The following is a 20,860-nucleotide window of genomic DNA, read 5'->3' on the forward strand; positions in this document are numbered from 1 at the left end:
TTCATAAACTCAATCTCTGAATCACTCTCATGAATTTAAAACAAAGCTAATAAATAGTATCATATTTAGCTGTACTTTTGGCACTACTTCGTTTTATGCTTTCAATATAACATTATTTTAGTATTTGGGTAATGTCCCATGCAATTACTACTGATAAATGTAATACGAATTTTTAAAATCTATTTCACACACACAGTAGCAGATAGCATTCATAAGGGGAAAATGGAAAATTCCAGAACTCCACTCCCATACGCCTTCCCCTATCCAAACTTCTCCCATAGTGGGGCACTGCCAAGTACTCTTCAGAACTTAATCTAATTTACTTCTGTCCAGTTCTGATTCTTTATAAGGTCAGAGATATCTAGATTCCCTCAGTTCCTGTCAGTGGGTTGTGTTCCTTCCCATGGACCACAGATCTAAACTTCATTAGTTTGAAACCAATACTTGTGCCTAACAACAGTAATTAACAAATGCCATTTTTCTCTCAGAAAACATAGGCGACCCAGCTCCCCTACTCCTCTTTTCTGGCACCCCTTCCTCCTTCCCTCCCTCCAACATCAAACTGGCCTCCTCCAATCCAGTGGAAAGGAAAACAAATGCCTGGGCCCCGCGCCTGTTTCCAGCCCGCATTGCATCGCCAAGGCCAATTCTCCAAGCCAAGGGTCTGGGGGGTGGGACAGACGCAAATTAACAGGGCTCTTACGAAAGGCTGGTTTCTTCTTTTCCTTTATGGGCTCTTTAATCTCTGCCACGAAGCCCTGCCTCACAGCTCTAGAAAGTGCCTTTAGGATTAGAGGCAACCTTCGACTTGCTTTTATCTTTTTCTTCACCTCACATGTGAGCGGTGACAACTAGTTTTCCCTCTTTTCCTGTCTCCTGTGCATTTTTACTGGAAAGCGGGCTTCAGCGGCGGCCCGAGCCTCCAGGGGCAGCGGACCCTCGGCGGAGGAGCTCCCAGCGCTGGGGCGGGGCGGGGCGGGGCGGGGCGGGGAGACTGCGCCCCGGGGAGGGTCCCCGCCCGCGGGACCACGCCCCCGACCCCCTCCCCCGCGGGGCTCTGTGTGGTTTTTCATTTCAAAGCCCTCCTCTTCCTTCTCCATTTCCCCGCCCCGCCCCTTTCTCTGTCCTCCCTGGATAAACTCAGACCCCAGGCCTGGCGTCGCGGGTGCCGAGCGGACGGCGGGCCGGGAGGTGAGTGGGGCCGGGCGGGCGGAGAGCCGGGTCGCGGGCGCCTCGAGGAGAGGCCCGAGGCCGGCGGACGCGGGGGCACGCGGTGTCCTGGGCTGGCTGCCCCCCGGCCCGCCGCGCCCCGCGCCGCATCCCCAGGTGGTTTCCGACGTTTCGGGGCGCTCGGCGCATGTCTGCCAGGTGGACGCGTGGGCCTGGCTGGCAGCGAGCCGTCTCCGGCGCTGGGTGAGGGGTCGGGGCGCCCTGGATCAGAAGTCGGCGGTCGTGGCCCGGGGACGGAGGCTGTGTAGGGGAGAGCGTTCCTGCCGCGGAGAAGCGCGCCCCGGAGAGCGGGCTGCGCTGCCCGGCCGCGCTGAGCCCCTTTCCCGCGTCTCCTGCCCCGGACGCGGCTCCGCTGGCGTCTCTGGCGGGCGCTCGCTCCGCGCAGCTTTGCGGACCCGGGCCTGGCCGACTCGCAGGTAAAAGGATTTGCAGCCACTTCTTGACGTGCTTTGCTGGCAGAGAGACGGGGGTTACAGGAGAGAACCCAACTCTCGCTTTGGCAGTCAGGCAGACTTGGGGGGCGGGTGGTAATTTATTTCGGCGTACAGTTGCTTTGTTTCTATAAAATAAAACGTTTATGTTTCAAGACTTAGAATTTTCTTTCATTTGTTTTCTGGTCTTAGGACCTACAATTTAGTTGAGTTTTTACTTTGTTGCGTATCTAGTGTGTTATCTACCTAAACTAGTACGGAGATGAAGATATTATGCACTAAGGTCGATTCCCACCTACTTAAAAGGGTAAAGCTTTAATATTTTATATTGGGTGTTACTACGTTACGAGTAGGATACCCTCCATCTATCTCGCTATCACGGTAAATCTTGGAACGCTAGCATCACTTCCAGGAAATTTGGAAAAGCCAAGAATGCTCATTATCATACTTTATTACGTTGTTGAATTGTGTAGGCCAGTGAGGTAGGCAGGAGGACACGTTAACGGTTATCAATAGATGTTATATGTCTAAACTGGAAAATAGAACAAAATAAACAGTTCCGTTTGGCATGAAATAACTTGAAAAACGTATTTTAAGAAAGACATAAAGCTCTAGGGACATAGATGAAAATATACTATATATGAGAATGTATAGATAAAAATACAATGAAATACATAGCATTCTTCTAGACAAAGGTATCATTTCTCTAAAAGAACATATAAATTAAACAGAATCCTAACCGAATTTTTTTTTGTTTGTTTTTAAAGCAACTGTTTAGCTCAAGTGGTAAAACAACTACTTCCAGGAAGATTTCAATTCAAAGAAAAATGTACATATGTATACATATATACGGGGATTTTGCTATATAATAAAAGGTCTTATAAAGCTGTAGTGATTAAAAGGCCACTAGGGAATAGATCTACTACCAGACAAATCAAAGAAACTGAAGAGACATTTAAGAATAAAAGGAAAGCTGACATTTGATAAGCATACATTTAAAATAGGGAATGGAGAATAAATAACATTTAATCCATCATGTATGGACAATCAGGTGTTTATTTGGGAAACCTAATAATAAAACTTGAAATTTCCCTCACTCTTAACATACAAATGAAATCTAGATGATTTACTAATGTAAGTCGAAATATATGAAACCTAAAAAAGAAGAAAAGCTGAATGTTTGTGAGTGTAGCATGTGGGAAAGCATTTTTGAGGTTGATAGAAAAACCTAAAGCCCATGTAGGGACATGATTCTTAACATTTGCATGCAAGAAAAACAAAACAAAACAGATACAAATGGAAATTGTTAACAGAAAAAGAGCTAATTTTCTAATATGCCTAGAACTCTCATTAAGGACTTTTAAGATCAACAATCCAATTTGAGAATAAAAAGTGTCAATTCAAAGTAAGAGAAACACAAATGATAAGGGGAATGAAGACTCTCAGCCACATTATCAGAAAAATGCAATTAAAGTAAGACCATTTTTGCCTGTTTTACTGATTTTGAAAATGTGATAATGCTCAGTTTTGTTGATAGTGTGGTGAGAGAAATATACTATTAACAAACTCTTAGTGGAAATGTATTGGTAAAACTTTTTTATGGTGATAACTTAAAAATTTTAGTATTCATTCACTGATTGGAATTCATTGTGCTCCTAAGTGTGCAAATAAAAATCTGTGTCAAAGATGGTCACAGTAAGATTGTTTGTAATAGAAAACTTGGGAATAGTTTTGTAACCAATGATTGGAATTTGGTTACATAATTAATTGTACATCTACAGTGGAATAATAATAGTTTAAAACATTTGATAGTTCTAAATGTTCTAAAGTGGAAATATGTCCAAAGTGTATTATAAATTGAAATGAAAACAAACAAACGAAAAACAAGTTGAACCACAGTATGTATAAATGTTTATGTATGTGGGTATGTATATATACATATATTTATATGTATATATGTGTATTTGCTTTATTGTGGTCTGGAACTGAACATGCAATAGCTCTGAGGTATGCATATATTATTATGTATATTCATGTTTTGTTCTATAAATATATACATGTTTGTAAGTAAAAAGTGATGTTTTTATAATAGGAAAAATAAAATAATAAATAGTAAAGATCTTGAGATTTTAATTAGTAATTTAGGTATATAATTCCTTTCTGGATATATTAGTTATCATTCGGTGTAGAAGAAATATATTTTCTTTCACAGAGCTTTTCATATTGTTCACTTCATTTACTTTCTCTTTGAATGTTCTCTTTCAGGTTCTTTCTTTGAAAATCCCTTCCTTTATCTACTTCCTTAATATTGATTACTATGATGTTTCCTATAGGCACACAATTGAAAAGTTTTGCTTGAGGGATTTCACAGCCTGTTAACTTTTTTAAAAACGAAATACAGTAGTTTTTATACTCTTTATATATTTCAGTAACATTGTCCTAAAATCACTTTTATAGTACTCATTCTTCAGGATGAGGGAGATGCTGTCCTTCAAAAAGTTTGTAAGAGTATATTTCTCTCATCACATTATCAGCAATACTGAGTATTATCACATTTTCAAAATCAGTAAAACAGGCAAAAATTAGACTACAAAAAAAAATCAAAAAGAATGTATGGCAAAAATGTAAACATTCATGACAAATTTGAGAAAAAATTCTTAGCATAAAATAAAGTTGTAATACTATTCATATAAACAACATGAAAAGAAATTTTTTTTTTATACAGCAGGTTCTTATTAGTCATCCATTTTATACACATCAGTGTATACATGTCAATCCCAATCTCCCAATTCATCACACCACCATCCCCCTCCCCCACGCCGCTTTACCCCCTTGGTGTCCATACGTTTGTTCTCTACATCTGTGTCTCAACTTCTGCCCTGCAAACCGGTTCATCTGTACCATTTTTCTAGGTTCCACATATATGCGTTAATATACGATTTTCTTTTTCTCTTTCTGACTTACTTCACTCTGTATGACAGTCTCTAGATCCAGCCATGTCTCTACAAATGACCCAGTTTTGTTCCTTTTTATGGCTGAGTAATATTCCATTGTATATATGTACCATATCTTCTTTATCCATTCGTCTGTCGATGGGCATTTAGGTTGCTTCCATGACCTGGCTATTGTAAATAGTGCTGCATTGAACATTGGGGTGCATGTGTCATTTTGAATTATGGTTTTCTCCAGGTATATGCCCAGTAGTGTGATTGCTGGATCATATGGTAATTCTATTTTTAGTTTTTTAAGGAACCTCCATACTGTTCTCCATAGTGGCTGTATCGATTTACATTCCCACCAACAGTGCAAGAGGGTTCCCTTTTCTCCACACCCTCTCCAGCATTTGTTGTTTGTAGATTTTCTGATGATGCCCATTCTAACTGGTGTGAGGTGATACCTCATTGTAGTTTTGATTTGCATTTCTCTAATAATTAGTGATGTTGAGCAGCTTGAAAAGAAACTTTTTAAAAAACCTAGCAAACAGAAAAATGGGCACATGACAAACAGGCAGTTCACAGAAATGGAGCTGACAATGACTTTTAAGCAAAGACTAAAAACTGCTCAAGATATGGAAAATAAAACTGAAATGTTTTCACCTTTCAGATTGACAATGACAAAATTTTGATAAAACATAGTGTTAGGAATGTAACACGTTTTTGTCTGGTATGTGAGTTGATTCATATTCTTGGCAAAGAGTTTGACAATACATGTCAAAATAAAAATGTTCAAAACTTTTATCCAGCAATTCTACTTCCGGGGATTCAATACACTGGTGCACAAAATATGTAAATTTATTTCAGCATTGTTTGTAATGGCATACATTTGGGAACAATTTAAATTTTCATCAAGCAGCCAGTTTGAACTGTGGTGCAGCCTTTAAAAATAATAAGGTTATCTGAACTGAAATGTAATCAACATCAAAGAATTTTAATAAATGAAAAAACAAGATACGAAACAGTATATAGGAAACTGCCATTTGTATTAAAAGGCATATATATTAGTTTGTGTTTGCTTAGAAAACCTCTTGGAGGACACAAAAAATCTAGTATCTGTGGCTGCCTTTTGAGAAGGGAAATGGGGTTCTAGGTAGGAAGGATCCTTTTTATGATATAAATATATGTACTTTTGCAGATAACACATTTTAAAATGGCTGTTTTTATACATGTAAGGTTTATCAAAATGATTTAATTGTAGGTCACCTGACATCCTGTTTTGTTACAGTTTTTAATGCTAGAAGACTAGCCAGAAAATGACACAATAAGGCATTATCTGGCAATCTTTTAGATATCATGATTGTCATGGTAATGTTTCCTAAAATGTATTATATAAACATCATGATTATATTATTCTTCTGGAATTTTTTGTACTCCAGGTAACAAAAACATGCCTCCTCTGAAAGCTAAAATGGAGAGACCTGATTTTCTCTTTAAAAAAATTAAGCTAATACGTTTAATAAAAGTTATCTATCAACTGTGACTATCAGTTTGCTCCCATTTAATCTAATTCTTTTGTTTTTCAATAAAGCTGAATAACCAACCTCCTGCTAAAAAGAAGGAAATGTCCTACCATAGACCTTTTGTTTGGAAGGAACCATGGTGTGACTAAAATAAGAAAAATGTTTGTATAAATTATAAAAACAGAATATAAATTGATTAGATTTTGCCAACATTTTCATTTGTTCATAGTGAAAATTAGTCACCATTTCTCTCAAGTTTCTTGTAGGATTAATTTCATGCAAATATATAATTAAATATATAGTCCATGTATTGTTCTAATGAAAGATTCCATGTGTCTCTGGGTTACTTCTACTGCATGTTTTATTCCAAAGTAACAGAGCTAAATTTATCTTGTTAGTGCAGGCCTCTGTAATTGCTTTTTGAGTAGGATAGTTTCTTAATTCCAGCCCATGTAACAGCAACCTATTAAGTTGCCAAGGTGTGGAACAGGAATGACAGAATCCTTCACAATCATCAGACTTTAATCCATTCATACTGAGCCCACTCAACTATCTAGTTCCCTGGTGACTAGGAAACCCATAAAACTAACACAATACACCACAGGAGCCAAGATTTTGGCTTCAAGTCTGTAAAGAGAATTGTGCTTGGAAGGGTGTGTAAAGTTTTCATCTTTTATGAACCTCAGGTCTTTTTAGTTAAATTCACTATAAGAGTCTAGATTGTCAGTTCTATTTCTATTATTTTTTTCATTTCAGATTATAAAATCTATTATACATTTCTTATAGAAAACTTGAAAAGGAAATATTATTTATACTTTAGCATATTCTCTAGATTTTAAATACTTTTAAAAACAAAACTTTCCATATTATAATTATGCAGATTATTGTAAGCATTTTAATTATTTTTACAAAATTATTGTGACCATATTTTTAAAGGAATATGATTTTATAACGTTTCACTATAATGTGTTTTCTTAACTACTGAGCTAGATATTTATGTAGTTTACAGTTACTACTGTTTCATTCTGTACTCCTACGAGAATGAGAATGTATCACTTAAAACAAAAATCTTACAACATATTTTGGATTTCTCTTGAACTTTAGAGGAAGTTTACCTTGGTTTACAAATAAGGTTTGAGGAAAAAATTTAGGTAGGTATTATATTAGTAAATTGAAGGTTTAATTGAATTTATTAAGATAAGTTTCTTTTATAAGTCAGAAGGAGAAAAACAAATACCGTATGCTAACGCATATATATGGAATCTATAAAAATGGTACCAATGGACCTAGTGGCAGGGCAGGAATAAAGACGCAGATGTAGAGAACAGACTTGAGGACACAGCAGAGGAGGGGAAGCTGGGACGAAGTGAGAGAGTAGCACTGACATATATACACTACCAAATGTAAAATACATAGCTAGCTAGTGGGAAGCTGCTGCATAGCACAGGGAGATCAGCTCAGTGCTTTGTGACGACCTAGAGGGGTGGGATAGGGAGGGTGGGAGGGAGGGGATATGGGGATATATGTATACATAGAGCTGATTCACTGTGTTATACAGCAGAAACTAACACAACACTGTAAAGCAATTATACTCCAATAAAGATGCAAAAAAAAAAAAAGATGTGATTCTTTTAGAAGATGGCTTTTTTTTGAGTGAGGAATGGATGTTATCCGAAGTTGGGCGTGTGTTGGGGGGTGAGGGGTATGTCAGCATTGCTTGGAAAATGGTTTCGAACCTCATAAACTTTGTGAAGGAAGTTCTCTAGCCTAGTGGTTCTCAGAGTGCACTAGCAGCGTGAGCCTCACCTGGTCTGCTGTGCACTAAGTCCTATTTGGAGTAGCTCTAGATTTCTTTTATACAGCTACCCGCCTCCTCCTTGAGAATCATCATATTTGCTTGCTGAGCTGTAGGATCTTTGTGCAGGAAGGAACTTTGGAAATCAATTTGTTCAAACTTTTATACAGGTATACTTAACCTTGTATACTTACCTATACTTAATAGGTACATAAATGTATGTTTCGGTACTTGAATAATTAAATATGCACAGTAGAAAAAATATTTAATTCCTTTACTTAAAAACTGTATTTTCTTCCCCAACATGAGGGAATGGAGAAAATGAGAAAATATTGGGGAATTCTGCAACTCTTTCTGAGCTGCAGGGATTCCCCTTTCCCTCTGCTTAAGCCAGGACCAGAGGGCTTCTCCTGATCTCTCTGCATCTGGCACTTGCTACTGTGTGTCAGGCTGCCTTGAAATAGTATCATGCTAGAGATACCAGAGAAAAATTAGGAAACTGATTCTGGTTTGATAGTGTTTCCCATTCTGGACTTCTTCTCCCGTGCTCTTGCTACTGTTTAATTTTCAGGACCTTCAAATGCCCAATCATTTTTTCTACATTAGTTGCATTCAGTTGTGTAGATTTACTGAATCTGACTCAGAACTGGAACATGTGACCTCTTATGAATTTTTTTCCTCCTGGTTCATGGATAATTTCTCTCCCAATTATACATATATTTCAAAAATCTTACAAAAGGGAAGTTGAAAGGGAGTTCAGTAGAAAAGCCTATTTTCATTTTAGAGGGTAGAGTACAGCAATAGTAGTGGGGAGAGCTGGAGAGGGCAGCAAGGTGCAGAAAGTAATTTTCAGTGGCATTTAGAATACTAACCTGGCCTCTGATGATGGTGTTTTGAACTACTCTTTCCCCAGTTTATAGAACTGTGACCTTGAACGGATTATTTAAACTCTGTGGGCTTCTGTTTCCTTACCTGTGTAATGAAAATTGTAATATCCACCTCAATCAACATATACAAAGTTCCTGGAACCTCACAGATAATTAATAATTGATATCTAAAACTGAAATCCAATGACACTGAGTGTTTTATGTATATTATATCAGTTCATTTGAAGAATTAATTCTTTAATTAATCAGTAGGTAACTCCTCAGCTCTTTATAGCTAACTGCTCCTTTAAAAAATACTTTAAATCTTTTCTAAAAAAATATTTAAAATTTTCACTTAAAAAAATCCCATTTTCGGGACTTGCCTGGTGACGCAGTGGTTAAGAATCCGCCTGCCAGTGCAGGGGACACAGGTTCGAGCCCTGGTCTGGGAAGATCCCACATGCCGCGGAGCAACTGGGCCCGTGAGCCACAATTACTGAGCCTGCGCTCTAGAGCCTGCAAGCCACAGCTACTGAGCCTGCGTGCCACTACTACTGAAGCCTGTGCGCCACAACTACTGAAGCCCGTGAGCCTAGAGCCCGTGCTCCGCAACAAGAGAAGCCACCGCAATGTGAAGCCCGTGCACCACAACGAAGAGCAGCCCCTGCTCGCCGCAACTAGAGAAAGCCTGTGTGCAGCAACAAAGACCCAACACAGCCAAAAACAAATTAAAAAATAAATTTATTTTAAAAAAAAATCTTCTATTTGGCCTCATCCAAGGTAGTTTTAAATTGAAGTGTAACAACAGTTATCTGCTTGAGAAGTTAGAAATATGACCGGTTTACCTATGCTTTCCAGCCCTGTGGTTTAGTATTATGTATTATATAATTATATGTATAAATAAAAGTGTATAATATGTAAACAGTATTATATGTAATGTATGTGTGTGTGATATTTACATATTTAGTAAATATAAATAATTTTTAACATAGTAATCTCTACATATGAGGTTGTAGAGATAGTATGTGGTCAAGAGAATTACATCTGCAATTTATATTATGAGCACAATAATGTAATACTATAGACAATGCAAAAGGGACAAAAATATACAAATTCAGGGCAACTATCTCCATGTGAATCAACTAACAGTCAGAAAGCTTTTAAATAAAGGAAATTTACACAGAGAAACTGATGTGTAAAGTGCATAAATCCTGTAGTCCATCATGATCCAGAATCTGTAGGGAATTGTATTCAGAGAAAACAAAAATATACCCAGAGAGGTGGAAGAATAATTCAAGCTTTTAGTGTAGATTTTCTTAAAGGGTGTAGCATAGGATTTTACACAGCAAAAAGCTTCATTTAAAAAATATTTTTCGGATACCTACCATGTGCAGGCACTCTTCTATGTACTAGGAGTACAGGAGTAAAAAAATAAAAATCTTTCCTTCGGAAACTTACCTTCTAGTTGGGGGTTCCATAAAACTTAATCCTTGTTAAGGCTCTTACTTCAAGACCGTTTACTTTTTATTGTACCTGCTGCTAATTCTCTCTCTCTTCCTACTCTTGAAGTTTCTTTATGAAGAGGCTCACTCTCCGCTGCCCTCCTTCCTCTTCTCCACTCTCTCTCCACCGTATGGCACCCCCTGCAAGCCAGAAAGGGGTTTTCTTTTTGCCCCAGTGGCTTTGTTGGGCCATAGTAGGATGGCAGAGACCCCAGCCCTCCCTTTCATAAACGTGGTCTCCTTTTGGGCCAGTTTCTCAGGGACAAGGGTTGGGGAAACCCATGAAAAACATCTTCTTCCTGAGCTCTGTTTGTATCATAAGAAATCTTGCTGCAGAATTTTTTGTGAAATGAATTTTTCACCTACCTCATTACGCTTGCTGAAATACATAAACTGATTCAGTTTAAAATTTACAGCTAACGTTTTTATTATCCATGGTAATGTCACATATGAATTAGTCTATAATCCACAAAACTTTTGTTGAGCCACAGTAGAGAGATTAATATAAATGTATCACCATTACTGTAAAACCATTTCAAAAACCAGACCCACCCAATTATAAAATGAATTTCATATTCAAAGAGTAGCATATTTGAACTAGTTGTTTTTGCTTTTTGATTTTACCAAGTCTATCACCAGAATTGCTGTGCCTTACAAAGACAAAAAGTAGCTCATTAAATTGTACATACAGTTGACCCTTGAACAACACAGGTTTGAACAGCGGATCCACTTATAATCAGATTTTTTTTTACTAAATAGGAACTGTAGTACCACATGATCTGAAGTTAGTTGAATCCGCGGATGTGAACCAGGGATGAGAGGACCAACTGAAAAGTTATAGATGGATCTTAGACTGCTGAGGGTCAGCACCCTTAACCCCCGTTGTTCAGGGTCAACTGTATTTTTCTATTTTCAACTCTCCCCTACCTCAAAGGCAAATATTGAAGAGTTCTGGTTTGGCCAAAAGGTAGGCAGCTGCACTGGGTAAAAGGAAGGCAGGGAAACTGGGTCACCAGTCAGTGCTGCCAGAACTTCTTGCTAACTGTACAGCCTTGGAGAAGAGCCTTTTAATAACTTCTCTGTGCCTCAGTTTCCACCTCTATTATAGTATCTCTTCTATAAAGCTTTCTATGAAGTTAATATTTGTAAACTGCCTGTGAAGATGTTTTAAAGTATTTTTGTTGAATACAAGTTAAAGATAGAAAGGGATCATCAATAATGGGAGATCTGATTTGATATATTGGCCACAAAAATAATAATCAGTTTTTGGACATCCAGTCTTTTTCATCCATCAATATAAAGCTAAGAAATGTAAAAAGAAAAGTGAGCAAAAGAACACGTAATACCTCTAGTGAATTTACTGCAAAAATCTAGTTAAACCCTAAACGCATAAGATTTGGGTGGGATCAGAGGCCATATTTCTGGATACCCCTGTCAAATCTGATTTGAACTAGTTTGTTCTTCAGCAGTGATTTCAAGGAGCCTACCCCTAAACGTGTGTTAATTTAGAATTTCTTTCTTTCAAAAAATTAGTTACCTAGCTATTGTAATATTCAATCCAGAATCCACAGGCAAGCTAAATTAGAAACACAATGTATCTGTTGCTTTTAAACCTCCAATTTGGGGGGCTGTTTCCCTAGGCAGCCATTAAATTTCCATTTGTCTTTATCTTGCTTCATTCGAAGAAATGAATAGAAGTTTTATATGTTTGAATTAGCAATAGGTATTTAAAGGGTCACTTATAAAAGGAAGAATCAACAATCCTTTTGAATATAAGTAAAAGTTCCTGAGTACCTACTATTCTGTAATACTTTTGCATTAGTGATTCTTTAAAATCTATTAAGCCATCGTATCAGTTAAACTTTCTCTTTCAAAAAACACATTATTATTCTTAATATTTAAGGAATTAAGAATTATATTTAATGGCATGGTAATACAAAAGGAAATTTTCCTTAGCATATGGGAAAAGTTTAAAGGAAGATAATATTTAATATTGAGATGGTCACTCAGATATGATTTAGGTTTAAACTGAAGAAGTCTTGCTATAAAGAAAATGGCAAAATGTTCCCTAAATTATAAGAAACATCCACCTATAGAACATGAATCCTTCTTAAATTGTTTTATCATAAGAGAATGGCAGAGGTATGTGCAAATATTTATGTAAATGGAAATTATATAGCATTGTTCATAATACCAAAAAGGTGTAAACAGTAAAAATGGAATAGTTTGAATAAGTTAGGGTATAGTCATTGGTACCTTACATTTAAACAAATATATTTATTAGTTTCACAGTATATTTGAAATAAGTGGCAAAGAGATGATATCTTTAAATTTTCTGCTCATTTTAAAGTCTATTACTAAATAAATCCATTCATCTTAAAAATATAAGTAGACACTTAAGCTATGCTTTACTCATTTGTCTTTCATTTAGCTACAAATACAGAAAGCCCTCCAGCAGTGTCTCCATTTTATTTTTCCTAGTTTTTCCAATTTGAAACTCCTTACAGACAATGCTCATAAAATCATATCTGCTAGAATTGTTACCAACCCAAGTCCTTGGACTCTTTAATCAGTAGAAATTGATAAGAGGCCAGACAAGAAATTCAGGCAAGGCTTTACTGGGGCTCGTGCTGCAGCAGGAGGGTGTGAGAACAAGAAGCAGGTGGCCTTGCTCACTCCCTGAGGCAGGGGGTGAGCTGGTTCCTTAAATGGGGTGAGGGTAGGGACAGATCAGTTGGGCAGGAGGCATAGCTTAGGTGGTCTTCCCACCCCCTTGGTGGTGCTGTGTGCAGGGACCATGCACAGACAGCACTCTGCTTTTACTCTCGGCACCTCAGAAATAGCAGTTGCTTTGTGGCCTTTTTGTATCTTATTGCTCATAATTGCCCCACTGTGCATGCGTGTAGTTATTTTCAGTCCCTTATAGTTTCTTTGTATTATGTTGCTTGAGGAGACGAGGGTCCCAGGTCCCAGCCCATCTCTTGGTGTCAGCTTGGAACCCAGCATAAAGTCTTACACATAGATGCTCAGTAATACATGTTAAATGACTGGCAGCATTTTTTCTAATACTACATTTGAATACCCAAATAGGGGACTGTGGTAGATGCACTGGGGCTTTGCAAGAACTAGCTGTGTTTCCCGCCCCTGCTCAGGAGCTGAAGGAATTATATGGACAGGGACCTCTTGCTTTCTTTTCTCTCCTCACAGCTGAAGGCACTGGAAACAGGCAGAGCCCAAGGTTTGAGATTTCATATGCAGGTTTCCAAGCCTTGTGCCTAAAGAACGGCAAGATTCTCATGTGCCCAGAGTCTCTCTTGCCAAGAGACCAGGACAGATTCTAGTAAATACTCAACTGCAAAGAGCTGATCGTCATTTTCAGTTTTGTGATCGAATATCCATGGTATGGTTCAAGGACTTGCGGTTTTATTGAACTTTGCTAGTGTGTCACTATTTACAAAGGTGAAATTGAAGCATGAGCATAGAACACAGCTGCAATGTTTGTTGCAGCAAGTGGTATCCGGGTAAATGCTCTCTTGCTGTGGGATGCCATTTAAGATACCAGGGCTGCCTTGCACAGCTGCAAGCCACAGCTTCCCCAGCCTCGTGCCATCTCACACATGTCTCCTTTCCCTCTTAATTACACTTCAGTTGGCTTAGATTCCCCTGTATGTAGCCTAAGCCTTGAAAATGCGAAGGCCTCTGCAATTGAGTTCTCTAGACCATGTGACGCTAACCTATTATGGAGACACAGCTCAGTTTTCTATCTGATTTCCCTTTGATAGAAAGCCAAAGTCAGTCTTTCTTCAACGTATGGCACTTTCTGGCCTTGCTGAGTGAATGAGAAATCTGAAACAATCCACTGAATGTTAAGGGAAGATTATTAAGTTAGAACATTCTCGATTGTACCAACTGGACATTATCCTGCCTTATGTAACATTTGTTGATAAAAGTATATTGTAAAATTTTTAAGAACGGGGAGAGAATTTAGAGTGGTGAAAAAAAAAGAAACTAGTGGCTCAAAGGAGGGAGGACTAAACAAATTCCATGAGCACCTGCAGCTTGTTAGGCAATGTGTAGGTGTATTTTACTTTAAATTCATTGATATTAGTTACTTTAAAAAATTCTTAAAGATTTAAAATTTTTTCAAAATTGGTTTATTTTTTCAAGGTGTTTTTCAATCGCTTGAATCACATTTGAATGCTAATTTCTGCCTGGCATGGTTGAGAACTGTTATTTTTCTTTACACTATATCGGTCCAAACATGCCTGATCAAAAGGATCACCTGGGACTGTGTTAAAAGTACAGATTTCCAGGCCTGGACCCCAGAGGTATTATTTCACTTTTGGGGTCCAGAATTATGTATTTGTTTTCCTTCAAGTTTTTCTTTTTGTAATAAAAATATTCAAATCTCTGTCTTCACTTAGCTTCAGCAATTGTTAACATTTGCCACTTTTGTACTATGCTATACCATTTGCCACTCTAGATAGTTGGATGGACATATGGATGGATGGATGAATAGATGGATAATTTGGCCCGTTTTTACTAAGGAACTCAATAATCTGTTCTAATTACTTTCCATCACAGTTATTTGACAGTTTGCAATCCCCGGGCTTGATGTAGAAAGGAACAACAGATGTTTAGTTAGAAAGTTACACTAAACATGTAACTGTCAGATGGTTCATTTTTATTGTGAAACAATGTCATACATATAAATATGCAGATGTAAACATATATGTGCTCTTTAAAAACTAGTAACAACCCATCGCCCCTGTTTCACAACCCTATTAGAACTAGAACATTAGCAGGAACTTCAAGCCCCTTGAGGGCCAGAGCTAAGCACTTTACCCACATCACTTCTTTTCCACAGGTAACCGTTTTCCTAAATTTTGTGTTATTAATTCCCTAATTTTATTCTTTAAAGTTTTCCCCATACATGTATCAGAAAAAAAAGTGTTTTGTCTCATTTCCTGCTTTTGAACATTCTTAAATGGACTCATAGGTGTTCTCCTATGACTGCTTTTTTTTTGTACAGTGTTGTGATTTCGAGATTCATCTCTGTTGATGGGTATGGCTGTACTTTGTTTTCACTACAGTATACTATTATATCATATAAATATACCAGAATATATTTATCCAGTGTACCATTGATGGGCACTGGAAATGTTTTTAGTTTCTTTTAGTATGAACAGTGTGTCAAGAACATTCTCATATATAACCTGTGTGTACACATGCAGTCACTTGAGGGTACATTCCTAGGAATGTCCAGAATTTAAGGTTCTAGAAAGGTAGGGGCATTTTCCTAAACACCAGATATTACCATCATTAAAGGAATAGGACCAGTTCCTGGAACTCTTGGTTGGCCTGCAGTTGGGTCTGGATTTGTGGTGTGCTCCAGGGAACTGTTTTTACTTTTAAGACACGTAGGACGTTGTACAACTAACTCCAGCTCCAGAGAGGGAGAGGAAATGGTCCAAGACTGACACAGGCTTGGCAGGAGGCTAGAATCTACATACTGGCTTATGCCATGGTGACATTCGCTGGGGTCAACTCAGTCTGTATTGACTACTCACTCATATAGTGTTCTAGTGCTTCTTTGGCATACCTACCCTGTATCGGTGATTTCTACCCTACTGGAGCAACACAAATGACCACATTCTGTACTCTGATAAGCAGGACGACTCATTGGAAAGAACATGGACTGGGAACTTAGAAGTACTTGAGTTTAGCAGCATTGGCCATTTACGTATTAGATGTTTTCGTTTGCTTTTTTCACTATTACATTGTTTTGTTTATTTACTTTTTTTTCAGTTTATTTATTTATTTATTTATTTTTGGCTGCGTTGGGTCTTTGTTGCTGTGCACGGGCTTTCTCTAGTTGCAGCGAGTGGGGGCTACTCTTCGTTGCGGTGCACAGGCTTCTCATTGCGGTGGCTTCTCTTGTTGTGGAGCACGGGCTCTAGGAGCGCAGGCTCAGTAGTTGTGGCACACGGGCCCAGTTGCCCCGCGGCATGTGGGATCTTCCCGGACCAGGGATTGAACCCGCGTCCCCCACCCTGGCAGGCAGATTCTTAACCACTGCACCACCAGGGAACTCCCTGTTTATTTATTTATTTTTTTGGTTTGTTTTTAATTTTTATTTTATATTGGAGTATAGGTGATTAACAATGTTGTGTTAGTTTCAGGTGTACAGCAGAGTGATTCAGTTATACATATACATGTGTCTATTCTTTTTCAAATTCTTTTCTCATTTAGGTTATTACAGAGTATTAAGCAGAGGTCCCTGTGCTATACAGTAGGTCCTTGTTGGTTGTCTATTTTAAATATAGCAGTGTGTACATGTCAGTCCCAAACTTGCAATCTATCCCTTCCCCCACCCTTCCCCCCCTCGTAGCCATAAGTTCGCTCTCTATGTCTGTGAGTCTGTTTCTGTTTTGTAAATAAGTTTATTTGTATCATTTTTTTTTCAGATTCCACATATAAGCGATATCATATGATATTTGTCTTTCTCTGTCTGACCTACTTCACTTAGTATGATAATCTCCAGGTCCATCCATGTTGCTGCAAATGACATTATTTCATTTTTTTTAATAGTTGAATAATATTCCATTGTATATATGTACCACATCTTCTTTATCCATTCATCTGTCGATGGACATTTAGACTGCTTCCATGTCTTGGCTATTGTAAACAGTGCTGCAGTGAACATTGGGGTACATGTATCCTTTTGAACCATGTTTTTCTCCAGATATATACCCAGGAGTGCAATTGCTGGATCATATGGTAGTCATATGGTAGCTCTGTTTTTAGTTTTTTAAGGAACCTCCATACTGTTCTCCATAGTGGCTACACCAATTTACATTCCCACCAACAGTGCAAGAGGGTTCCCTTTTCTCCATACCCTCTTCAGCATTTCTTGTTTGTGGACTTTTTGATGATGGCCATTCTGACTGGTGTGAGGTGATATCTCATTGTAGTTTTGATTTGCCTTTCTCTAATGATTAGTGATGCTGAGAATCTTTTCATGTGCCACTTGGCCATCTGTATGTCTTCTTTAGATAAATGTCTATTTAGATCTTTTGCCCATTTTTTGACTGGGTTGTTTGTTTTTTTGATATTGAGCTGCATGAGCTGTTTGTAAATTTTGGAGATTAATCCCTTATTGGTCGTATCATTTGCAAATATTTTCTCCCATTCTGTGGATCGTCTTTTCATTTTGTTATGGTTTCTTTGCTGTGCAAATTGGAGATAATATATGAAAAGTGCTCTGCCTTTTCCTGACATTTGATAAGCATTCAGTATATTATAGCTTTTGCTGATGTTTTCTCCTTGTTATTTGTCATCGCCCAGAACTCAGAAACCTGAAATACTGAAATTCCTTTCTCTAATAATCTTTTCCCCTTGATTGAATTAATGAAATCAATGAACTCTCTCCCCAACCTCCACCTCTTGTTTCAAATATCATCCCAACTTCTAGATTACTTCTCTAAGTTATTCTCATAATGTTCACATATACATGTTTTTTATTTAAATGTTTAACATGTCTTCTCTTGGACTCTTATTAAACATAACATGTCCCGATTTAAACTTTTGATTCCTGCCCTCCCCAGTCCCCAACATTTTCCCACCGTCTTCCTCTCTAGTTCAGCTAATGGCATCACCATCAGCTCCGGTACCCTGGCTTAAAAAGTGAGACTCATCCTCGACTCCTCTCTTTACTTAGTCCATCAGCAACTCCTGTGGGTTCTGCTTCCAAATCTTGTTAAGCATCTGACGGCATCTGACCCTCTCTCGTGTCACCTCCCCAGTCTAAGCCAGCATCAGCTCCCACTGGGATTACTGCTGCCATCCCTCCCCCACTGCTTCTACTCCCGCCCCCTCAAGACAAAGTTTAAATCAGATGTGATCACTCCACTGATTAAAGCCCCCCGAAGACTCTCCAGATGCAATTACAACAGATTCCAAACATTTTGCCATGAGTTTCAGGTATGATCAGACCTCTGTCTCCATCTCTGACCTCGGTTCTCTTCTCTCCTTGTGTCCCAGTCACACCTGACCTCTTTCTCTCCCTTGCTCATTGCCCAAACTCATTGCCATCTCGCGCTCTTTGCACTTACTTTCTTGTCTTTTGGGAACTCTCTTCCTACATTTTTAGTATAATGCTTTCTGTCATAGTTCAGATAGCTGAAAGGTCACCTCCTGAGAGAGGCTTTCCCTGACCCTCCTCGAGCTCCTCATCCATGTTTTTCTTAATCTTTAACTTTGTTTTCTTCATAACTGTACTATCTAAATTTAATCTTAAATATTTGTTGATATGTTTCATTCCACTAGAATATAATCTCCAGCAGAGTGTCCATCTCGTTTACTGCTGTATTTTCAATACCTGTAATAGTCCCTGGTACATAATAGATGCTCAGGAAATATTTGTTGAATTAATGAAGGAATGAAAGAAAAGTAACTGGGGACTAAAAGAATCACAGGACTTGTTGCATGTATCACTAAATAATAATAGTAACTATATGAATATATTTTTAAAGGTATAAAATGTGTTTTTTTTCAGGATTAATTAGAATTCTTCAAATGTCAGGTAAGTTTTTGTGAATAAATTTTAATATGCTTTATTTTCAAATGTGAACTGTGTGATTCCTTTCCTTAAAAAATTGGAGTTTATTTCATTTTGAAGTCACTTGTTTAATATTTGAAGAATATATATATATATATATATATATATATATATATACACTCATTTGTTCATTTATATATATGAACATTCCTCTTTATCTTTGACAGAAAAGGATTAAAAGGGTTTTATACTGGCATATAGGTACTGCAAAAATCTCTAAAGTATGTGGGGGAAAGTTAGGTAAAGGAAAAATACAGGTAGGAGAGTAAATCTGCAAAGAGAGGTAATAGTAATAAAAAGCCTGTGGTGGCAGCTTGCCTTTACAGAAGAAGGCTCAAAAGTAGCCCTGCTTTTTCAAGCAATGTAGGAGATTATACAAGGAGAGAAACACCACATCTGTGGGATTTGTGTTTCTTATGAGATAAAAGTCAACCAGTTAAGAGATTCAGGACTACCTTATAGTGAGTAATTTCTCTAATTTCAACAAGAGGGCAAGCTATAACATAATGAAAAGCGACTTCAGTACCTCCCTTGCAGCAGTTACAATAATCTAGGTTGCTTTTAGGCAGAATATGGTAAAAATGTGACTCACTGGAGGTGAAGACTGAACCACCTCCAGCTGAGTTGTGTGTAGCACTACTGCTGTTTAAAGTATTAATTAAGTATTCATTGTGTTATGTTTTAAATTTATTAAGTATTCATCATGTTATGTCTTAAATTTATTAAGTATTTATCATGTTGTGCTTTGAATTTATTTAAACACAGCCATTTTCCAAAAAGGATTCGGGAATAAATCAGATTCACTCTATAAATGACTGTACTCTCCCTATTATATAATAGGAGAAAGAAGTTTTGCTACGTGCAAGGAGTTTACGTAGGTAGGAGTGAGCATCAGGTCAGCTGAACACTAGCATGAAAGCTTGTTGCTTTGATCATAACAATATAATTGCTTAGTTTTATTTTTAAGTCCATATTCAGGCTAAAAATTCATCAAATATATTAATAGGTTGATGTCTAATATACATAATGAATTTTTTTTTATAAAAAATGAGTGTATATCATGTTGGTTATATTCATTGATGCATACCAAAATTTTAAAAATGAATGTCTTCTGTAATCATATTATCATTCCCATTGTAAATCAGGTCCCCTTTCTCTCCCCCCAAATATAGTCCCCACAGGCCCTGAACAACCTGCAGATGAAATGGAGAATCAAATAAAATCACCTGATCCAAGACCTGGTGCCCCTCCTGAGTACAATTCCCATTTTGTACCAGGTAGGTTAAATATTCAGAAAGAATCTTTCCCCTCTCTGGAAAACCATACTCATAGTTAAGATTGCTTTAAAATTAACTAATTAATTAATGGAATGATTCAGTAAATAAATACTGGATGCCTACAGCGTGCCGAGTAGTTTACTAGATGTTAATTAGAATTATATTCCTGTCTTAGGAAGGAAGTTGTGCAAACATTGATGGCATTCTCTTTGCTTGAATGTGAAGAGAACGTTGTCCTGTGAAGAGCACAGAGGGCAGCAACTGCCTCTACTGGGGATTTGAGGGAAGCACAAAATGAGGAAATCAAGTTTTACTGGCACGTGAGGAATTTCTCAATCGAAGGAAAGGGGGAAAGGGCCATACCTTGCAGAAAGAACAATATGTCCAAAAGCTCAGGGTCATGAAGGTCTGGTTGGGACAAATGGCAGGAGAAGTGCAGAAAAATGGAAGTGAATGGCTTTGAGTTCTGATTCAGGAGCTTGTAGTTCGGCAAATATTTTTATAAGTCTGAATACACAACTCATACTGTACTCAGGGACTCAGGAAAATAGATACTCCTAAGTATTTGGGCAATATGTAAATTCTTTAAAATTAAAAATACTCTTACTTGTTCACTTGGGCATGGCTAAAAAAACTAAACAAACACAGTATTTTTCTTGAATGAACATGCTTATGATAGATTT

The 20,860-nt window shown here is 37.7% G+C and overlaps 1 protein-coding gene across 3 annotated transcripts in view; it reads left to right on the forward strand.

Moving 5' to 3' along the window:
- Positions 1 to 1,060: 1,060 nt before the first annotated feature.
- LOC309629893 (phospholipid scramblase 4-like) overlaps positions 1,061 to 20,860 on the forward strand; it is a 41,621-nt gene continuing 21,821 nt past the window's right edge. The window contains exons 1-3 of one of the 3 annotated variants that reach the window (XM_082394464.1): positions 1,061 to 1,191; positions 18,838 to 18,864; positions 20,067 to 20,177. In XM_082394464.1, the coding sequence (XP_082250590.1) occupies positions 18,858 to 18,864; positions 20,067 to 20,177 (118 nt within the window). In that variant the 5' untranslated portion in view covers positions 1,061 to 1,191; positions 18,838 to 18,857. Of the gene's footprint in view, positions 1,192 to 1,228; positions 1,647 to 18,837; positions 18,865 to 20,066; positions 20,178 to 20,860 lie in introns of those variants that run through there. The other 2 variants (XM_082394466.1, XM_082394465.1) reach the window with 2 other exon arrangements.

This window comes from Balaenoptera borealis (genome assembly GCF_965194805.1).
Source record: "Balaenoptera borealis genome assembly, chromosome: 5".
Lineage (NCBI taxonomy): Eukaryota > Metazoa > Chordata > Mammalia > Artiodactyla > Balaenopteridae > Balaenoptera > Balaenoptera borealis.